The following is a 9,332-nucleotide window of genomic DNA, read 5'->3' as shown; positions in this document are numbered from 1 at the left end:
ACCACTGAGGAAAGTTGGGACAGGAACTGAAACAGCAGCCATGGACGAACGCTACTTACTGGCATGCTCCACATTGCTTGCTCAGTCTGCTTTCTTGTACACTACCTGCCCACAGGGGTGGCACTGCCCACAGTGCACTGGGCCCTCATGCATCAGTCATTACTCAACAAGTGCCCTACAGACAGGCCCGCAGGCCAATTGGATTAAGGCATTTTCTCAATCGAGGGGTCCCTCTCTCCAGGTAATTCTAGGCTCATCAAGTTGACAAGGAAAAATTAAAACGGGAACAGTAGGTAGATATGGCTGTTCTCAGGAAACTATAATGAAGCATCAAACCTGTGTTTGAGGCTGTCTGATATTCCTCTAGACCAGCAGTTCTCAATTTGTGGGTTGTAACCCTTTGGGGGTCAAATGACCCTTTCATGTGTGTCACCTACAGATAATCCTACATATCAGATATTTATATTGTGATTCATAACACTAGTAACATTACAGTTATGAAGTAGCAATGAAAACAGTTTAATGGTTGGAGAGTCACTAGAACATGAAGTACTATATTAAAATATAAAGGGCCATCGCATTAGGAATGTTGAGAATCACTGTTCTCAATGGAGCTCTCCACAGCAGAATTGCTTAATGTCCTGTTTCTAAGATCTCTGGCACATTGAGGGGTACTGTAAAATTAAAGGCAAATAGAGCTGAGGAAGTGCCTTAGTCAGCAGAATGTTTGTCTAGCATGCAGTAAGCCAGCATTCATGAAAACTATGTGAGGACACAAGCCTTGAATCCTAGCACTTGGAAAGTGGAGGCAGGTTGATCTGAATGTAAAGGTCAGTGGGCCAGCTGCTCCTGAAGATGACCAGAGTTGGATTCCTTGCCTGTAACTTCACCTCCCACAATCCAGTGCACTCTGCTGGTCTCCATGGGCATCTGAATGCACAGGCACACAGAAATCTTTAAGAATGAGGACCCTTGGTAAGATGCTCAAATCTTCATTCAGAAAGGTTAACGGGATAGACATCGGAAGGCAGCAAAAACAAGGAACAAGACAGGAGCTTACCACAGAGAGACTCTGAAATACTCTACCCAGTAGGGTATTAAAGCTGAGACTCATAGCCAAACTTTGGACAGAGTGCAGGGAATCTTATGAAAGAAGGGGGAGATAGAAAGACCTGGAAGGGTCTGGAGTTCCACAAGGAGAAAACAACAGAACCAAAAAATCTGGGCCCAGGGGTCTTTTCTGAAACTGATACTCCAATCAAAGACCGTGCATGGAGATAACCTAGAATTCCTGCACAGACATAGGTCATGGCAGCTCAGTCTCCAAATGAGCTTTCTATTAAGGGGAACAGGGCTGTCTCATACATGAACTCAGTGGCTGGCTCTTTGATCACATCTGCCTGAGGTGGGAGGTGGGGGGAGGAGGGAGGGCAGCCTTACCAGGCCACAGAGGAAGACTATGAAGAACAGTCCTGATGAGACCTGATAGGCTAGGGTCAGATGGAAGGGGAGGAGGTCCTCCCCTATCAGTGGAGTGGGGAAGGGCATGGGATGAGATGAGGGAGGGGGGGGGTCACGATTGGGAGGGGACGTGGTGGGGGCTACAGCTAGGATAAAAAGTGAATAAATTGTAATAAATTTTTTAAAAAGAGTAAAAAAACAAAAGTTGTTCAGGGTCACCTTTAGCTACACAGTGAATTTGAGACCAGTAAGGGATAAATTCAACCCCATCTAAGTTAAGAGAAAACCTTAACTGACAGAGGTAGCACAGGGCTGTGCTCCCAGCACTTGAGAAGTGAAGGCTGTGTGAGACTCTGTCTCAGCAACAAACTGTATGCAAATAGTTACAGCTTTGAGAGCTGGCTAGAAGGGAGAGGGGAGAATTATTAATGAAATATGATTAATAATTAAATGTGACTACATTCCTTCTCTTTCTCTCTCTCTCCCCCTCTTCTTCTGTAGGTTTAAGAGTGCACAGGTAGCATCCGGCCTGCAATATCTCTGGATGGCCCTTATTAGAAACCAGAACTTAAAACACCTCAATCTAGGAAACACTCCCATGAAGGAAGATGACATCAAATTAGCCTGTGAAGCACTGAATCATCCAAACTGCTCCTTGGAGACTCTGAAGTGAGCTTTAGCTGTAATTTCAGCATGTGACTTTTCCTTTAAACTTCAGAATAATTTCCAGGAAGCTGCAAAAATTGGGTGGGTCACAACCCCTTTGGGGGTCGAATGACCCTTTCACAGGGTTGCATATAAGATAAACTGTGTATCAGATATTTATATTATAATTAATAATGGTAATAGTCATGAAATAGCAATAAAATTTTATGTTTGGGATCACCTCAACATGAGGTATTCCATTAAAGGGTTGCAGCATTTGAAAGGTTGAGAACAACTGCTCTAGAGAATTAGGTGGAGAAGTTCTTGAGAAGGGGAGCAATAGTTATTTGGCAATGCTATGAGTGGTAATGGAGCAGGAACTGGGGGGAAAGAATGGGCTACATGCTAGCAAATTGAGCATTTTAAACAGTTTAAGGCATAAATATTGTACCACAATAAAACACTCTCCATGTTCTGTGAAAATTAAAAACAGGACCAGTGAGATGGCCCAGGGGATGAAGGGGTTTGCCACCAAGCCTGGTGACCTGAGTTCAATCCCCAGAACACACACAGTAGAGAGAGAAAAATGACTCCAAAAGTTGTCTCTTGACTTCCGTGTGCCCATTATGGCACTTGTGCACACACATGTTCAGTAAATAAATATAAAAAATTATTAAAAACAAGTACTGCATATTGAAAAGGGTAGTGTGTACCTGTAATCCAGCACTATGGTTGCTGAGTCAGGGGGATGGCAAGTTTGAGGCCAACATGGTTAGCCTAGCAAGATCCTGTCTTCAGAAAAAATGGGGGAGTGCAGTCCAGACCTGTCACTTGGTTGGTAACATGCTTGTAGAGCATGCAGGAATAGCTGGGTTTGGTCCCCCATCACTGCACAAAGCCAATCATTGTTCTCAAACCTGTAATCCCAGCTCTTAGGAGGTAGAGGCAGGAGGGGCAGAAGTTCAAGACCATCCTTAGCTATTTAGCAATTTGGATAACCTGGACTCCATGAGGCCTTGTCTCAAAAATAAAGGGATTACATGTAACCTCAGGAAGTTTCTTTGAATGGTTATGTAACTACGGTGAGCTTTCTAAATGTGAACTGTTATAGGCCATCTTATGAAGCATTTCCAAGTCATGTTGAGGAGTTGGCCCTGTTTTTGAATTAGATTTTATTGTGTGTGTGTGTACACACGCACGTGTGCATGCATATATACATACCACAGCATGTGTTCAGCCAAAGAACAACCTGTAGGAATGGATTATCTCCTACTACCGAATGGGTATTGGGATCGAACTCAGGTGTTCAGTCTTGGTGGCAAGCACCTTTACCCACTGAGCATTCTTTTTTTTTTTTTTAAGATTTATTTATTATTTATATAATGTTCTGCCCACACACCAGAAGAGGGACCATATCTCACTGTAGATGGTTATAAGCCACCATGTGGTTGCTGGGAATTGAACTCAGGACCTTTGGAAGAACAGTCAGTGTTCTTAACCTCTGAGCCATCTCCCCCCCACCGACTGAGCATTCTTACCAGTCCAGTTTTTATTTTTCTTTAGCAAACATAAATAGGTTCTTGTATCTATGGGGGTGTTGCATGGCTAACATGTTGATGGACTACTATAAGGAAAAGAGGAAGTAAAACTATTTGAGAAAAGACGACTCTGGTTCCTAAGGAGCTGAGTGTGGAGTGTGTTACCCTGAGTTACCCAAGAGGGACAAGGAAAAATACTGTGCTGCCTGTCTCTACAGATTGGATTCCTGTGAGCTAACCTACCCTTGTTATGAAATGCTCTCCAAAATACTTCATTCAGCCACCAGACTGAAATCTCTCAGCCTGGCAAAAAATAAGGTGGAAGAAAAGAGCATGAGGTCTCTCAGTGTCACCTTGAGTAGCTCGAAGTGTACGCTGGAAAAGCTAATGTGAGTCTTGCTTCCTTTCGCCCCATGATGATTGTGCTGTATAGAGATGTCCAAGGGATTGTGGGAGTGGCAGATGTTTAAGTCCAGAATGAGGATGGTACCTCTGGCCTCATGGGGAACCCTGTTCATTCTCTCACAGCAGCCCTTCTGTTGAAAGGGAGCCCAATGGGAGTCTGCTAAAGACCTCTGTACTGGCAAAGATCCTTTGGAACATGACATGAGCCAAGTGGGTTAGTTCACACTTGACTCTACAGTTAGAAAGATCCACTCATTGGCCAAGCCCAAAACAGCCCATATACATGGTTGACACAGGGTATAGTTTTATATAGCTGTAATGTCAGCACCCAGGAGGCTAAGACAAAATGATCATAGTAAGCCTGAAGTTAGCCTGGCCTAGGGAATGAGATCTTGTATACACACACACACACACACACACACACACACACACACACACACACACGTGCTGGGGATGTGGTTCTTCAGGTAAAGAACACATTGTGCAAGGATGAGGGAGCAGAGTTCAGATCACCAGAATTCCTGCAAATAGTAGATGGGTTGGTAGGTTACAACACTGCACTAAGGAAGCAGAAATAGGATCTCCAGAACAAGCTGGCTTGCCCGACTAGACAAAGCTTTGGTAAGCTTTGGGTTCACTGAGATACCCTGTGTCAATACAGAAAGATAAAGATTGATTCAGGAAGATGCCCAGTGTCTACCTCAGGTCTCCACAAACATGTGTGCATAGACATTTACACCTGCACACATGTGTATATACACACACAATATACAGTCTACATACATGCACTCACTATACATGCCAAAAAGAGGAGGAGGGTCCTAACAGAATGTCATCTGAAATGCCAGATAGCTCTGACCTCTTGTGGAGACAAAGGAGCCAACAAAAGAGGCCAGTCTAAGAATGTTGTTTTATAGACAAACTTCTACATGGAAACTTGGGGGGGGGGGGGTTCCATGTCCCTTACCAATAGTCCAAAGGAAAGGTCAGTTGTTATTGGTCAAACTATCCTGTTATAAAAAGGAGAGTAATGAGGTAAAAATTTTAGAAACCATTATTTAAATCATAATGAGATTTACTAGCTTTTGTCAGTGCCTGCCTTACTTCCTTCTCCAAACATGTCTATGGAGTGGCCACTGTCTTTAGTTTCATTGGTAAATGAGGAGGTAGTTTTGGGCTAAATCACTCATTCATGGATAAACTATTATCATTGGCCAAATGGGAAAGCAAACCTATGGTCCCTGCTCAGAGCTATGTGCTGGCACCTGTCTAGCTTATTAAGTTAAGTCACTGGAAACACTGAGAACCAAATCATATAAATCATCCTTTAAAGGCCAGAGGCAAGACTGGAAAGATGGCTCCGAAATTAACAGGACTTGTTGCTCTAGTAGAGGACCTGGATTTGATACCAGGCCACTCATATTAGATGGATCACAAACTCCAGCTTCAAGGGCTTCAACGCCCTCTTCTGACCTCTGCAGGGACTGCACCAGCATACACCTATACATAGAAATAAAAATCTTAAAGGCCAGAAACAGCAGCAATTACAAAGATGTCGATATGGTTGCTAGACATTGGTCCAATCCATGGTGTTTCTTTATTCACCAGAAGAGTAAATTCAGTATCAACCTTAGTGATTCTCCAGATTATGTTGTTAGAGTGGTCACAGCCCTATGAAAGCCCTATAAAGCTTTTGTTTTCACATCTGGCAGCTTTCCTTTTTATGGATAAGTATGAGGTAATCAAATAGATTACACATTGTCAAATATATGTCAGTTATGTCAAAATATATAATTAAATAGATTACATAATCTATTCTTACACACAGGATTTTCCCCCTTGCATTCATAATGGTGTGCTTTAAGAGGGAGAACAAAGACAAAACATAAGCCAATGAGATGGTTCAGCAGGTAAAGATGCTTGCTGCGAAGCCTGACAACCTGAATTAGATCCCCAGGACACGTATAATTGCCACAAGTTGTCCTGACCGTCACAAACATGCCATGGCACACGTGCCCACACACATAAAGACAAAACCTTGTAAGGAGTGAGAGGAGAAGAGGTAAATTTTAAAATTACTTGGTTTTTGTATGTGTACACTAAGATTTGCTTTAGTTTGTAGGTATCTTCATATTGGTGCAATACCTAAGGAGGACAATATAGGTTCTGGGGACTGAAGTTAAATTCTCTGGGAAAAAAGCAAGCGCTCTTAAACCATTGAGCCATCCCTGCAGACACCATACACGTGTATACTGTGTATGTTCAGCATACTTACAGTCATACGCCCATATAGCCATAGTCTCCTTGTTCTCACCCATATTCTCACCCTCTCTTCTCTATTCTCCTGGACATTTCTATTTTCATACATTCATTCATACACAATTGTAGGAGTCTACATAAATTCTTGGGTTGTCTGGGGAGATTGCCACCAAGCCTTGGTGATCTTAGCCTAGTTCTTGAACCCACATAGTAAAAGGAGTAAACGGACTACTTTCAGTTGCCTTCTAACACACATGTGTACATACACATGCACCCACACATGCACACCGGGCACCCCCATATATGCACATAGTAAAGTGTAACTTTAAAAAGTGTGTGTCTGGAGAGATGGCTCAGCAGTTATGAACACTTGTTGCTCTTCCAGAGTTCCCAATACCCACATCGAGTGGCTCACAATCGGCTGTAACTCCAGCTCCAGAGAATCCAATGCCCTCTTCTGGTCTTTTTGGACACACACATAACATCCACATAGATACAGATAGACATGCATGTATACAAAGAAATAAACATTTTAAAATAATAAAAATATAAATATTTAAATCTAAAAACCACAAACGTTATTGGCTTAATTCGTTTAATATGCTTGTTTCTGGACAAGCATTTTCCTACAAATGACATAACTTCATCCTTCTTTATTGGTGAAAAATATTCCATTAACTACATATACGTTTTCCACATCGAGTTCATGGGTTAGCTGTCGTGAGTAGTGCTGTAATAAATGTTGGTGTGTGAGTTTGGAGGAGGAAAACTTAAGAATGGACCTCATTGTTTCCTCTGTTGGGGGGCTTTCCTTGCAGACTGGACAGCTGTGACCTCACACCTTTCAGCTGCTACATTCTGGTCTCAGCCCTTTTCAGCAACCAGACCCTGACTCACCTGTGTCTGTCAAACAACCAAATGAAGACTGAACAAGTGAGAGTGCTGTGTCAGTTTATGAGACGTCCGGAATGCGCTCTCCAGCGGCTGATGTGAGTTTAGTTCATTTCTTTGGGAGAACATCACAGCTTTCAACCTCATAGGAGTATCAGTTCTAATAGGGAGTTGGGGAGGTGGAGATGAGAGTGATGGTATGTGGTAGGAACAGCATCCTTCATTGTGTTTGTTACTTTTCTATTGCTGTGATGCAACATTGACAAAACGTAACCTAAAGGGGGGGAGGGCAGTGGTTTTAGCTTATGATTCCAGAGGGATAGATTCCACCGTGGTGTGGGGGAAACTTGGCAAAGTCAGGAAAAACAAAATGGCAGGACCAGAAAGCTGATGAATACATTTTTATGCACACATAAGAAGCAGAACAGGTAAGATAAGGCTGTAAACCCTCACAGCCCACACCCATGGACATGCTTCCTCCAGTAAGGCTCCGCCTTCCTAAAGAGTACCACCAAGTGGGAACCAAGTGTTTAAACACAGGAACCTCAGGGGGGACATTTCAGAGTCAACCTACCACACCCAGCATGTTTGCACCTCTGGTCCTGTGACCCTCATTAGTACAAACACCTTCTTGTTATTGCTACTTGTACATATGTTTTTAAGATGACTCTAGGCTTTAATTACATTATTATTTATATACAGGGTGGGGATGGATGCCTCAGCACACACATGTAGGTCAGAGGACAACTTGCAGGAGTTGGTCCTCTATTCCACCCAGGGATCAAACTCAAATCATTAGGCTTAGCTGAAAGTGCCTTTACCCACTGAGCCATTTCACCAGCCCTCAAGATTTTTTTTTCTAAATGCAACCTTGTTTTTTTAGATTTATGTGTATATGTGTGTGGGAATGGTTAAGAGGGTGTATACATGTATTCAAGTGTGTATGCACATGGATGTGGAAGCCAAAGGTTGCTTTGGTGTCTTCTTCAATAACTCCCCATCTAATATATTAAGGTAGAGTCTCTAGCTGGAACCCAGCTAGCTCAGCGGATCTCCTATGTCTTCCTTACAACCACTGAGATTACTTGAGGGTCACTAAGTCTGCCCTGCATTTATGTGGATACCTGGAATGTGAACTCGGGTCCTCATGCTTACAGAACAACTCTACCCAGTGATCTTACGGTGCGTGCACGCATGCGTGCATGTGTGTGTGTAGGTATAAAATGGTGTGTTCACATTTTCCTGCACACTCTAAACCTTACTGTTGATACCCAGTGAAGTAGAAATGGCATGTAGCCATTATATTCTGTTACTTAACATGGACCACCCCCCAGAAAAAAATGTGTACATGTTTATTCATTTTGGGCACAGCATTTTTTTTTCTGAGGCAGAATTTGTTGAATGCCTGGGTGTAGAACCTATGCTTGTGGGTAGCTATCTGTACTGAGCCCTGTCCCTGTTTGTCTCATTTTCCTTTACCCCTGGAAATCTACCTCTCCAACTTTGTTTTCTCGGAGTGGAAAGGGTTCCTTCAAATATAGTGGAGCTGCATTCTATCAGTACCCTCAACTGACCAGTTTGGAGATGTCATGGGATTTTCTTCCTGGGAAGCTTTGATCACACTTTCATCAGCCGCTCCACTCTCAGATTTATTTTTTTGTGTTCTTCCACATACCAAAGCTTCCTTTAAAGTCTACTGTTGGTTCGTTAACCTTGAATTTGGACAGTGCTACTGTGGCTTGCGCCAGAATAAGCATCACCTAGCATATCCTGGGGAAAATCACAGCCCCCTGATGATTAGCAGTACTACACATTACTTTTGTTTTGTTTTTCTCTGTGTAACAAGCCCTGGCTGTCTTGGACTCACTCTGAAGACCAGGCTGGCCTTGAACTCATAGAGATCCACCTGCCTCTGCCTCCCAGAGTGCGGGTTTTAAAGGCGTGCACCACCATGCCCAGCTGCATATCACTTTTTATTTAGGGTATGTGGGAGGTGAACTTTCATGTGTGAAACACTTATCCATCTGAGTACACTTGCATGCCACACTGAGGACAACCTTACCTGTTGATTCTTACCTTCCACCTTCTTGAGACAGATCTCTTCTTGTAAGCATATGCCAGGCTAGCCAAATC

The 9,332-nt window shown here is 43.0% G+C and overlaps 1 protein-coding gene across 1 annotated transcript in view; it reads left to right on the top strand.

Annotated features, from left to right (window-relative positions):
• Positions 1–1,962: 1,962 nt before the first annotated feature.
• The window catches only part of Nlrp5 (NLR family pyrin domain containing 5), a gene marked incomplete at its 5' end in the record, with an annotated part of 22,282 nt that continues 14,912 nt past the window's right edge, over positions 1,963–9,332 (top strand). Inside the window, 3 exons of the mRNA XM_055621715.1 lie at positions 1,963–2,130; positions 3,863–4,033; positions 7,127–7,297. Coding sequence (XP_055477690.1) covers positions 1,963–2,130; positions 3,863–4,033; positions 7,127–7,297 — 510 coding nt within the window. The remainder of the gene's footprint in view (positions 2,131–3,862; positions 4,034–7,126; positions 7,298–9,332) is intronic.

Source organism: Psammomys obesus, unplaced genomic scaffold (assembly GCF_907164565.1).
Source record: "Psammomys obesus unplaced genomic scaffold, mPsaObe1.curated_primary_1811, whole genome shotgun sequence".
Taxonomy (NCBI): Eukaryota; Metazoa; Chordata; class Mammalia; order Rodentia; family Muridae; genus Psammomys; species Psammomys obesus.
Note: the sequence above shows the minus strand (reverse complement) of the source record. Positions and strands in the feature narration are given on the sequence as shown.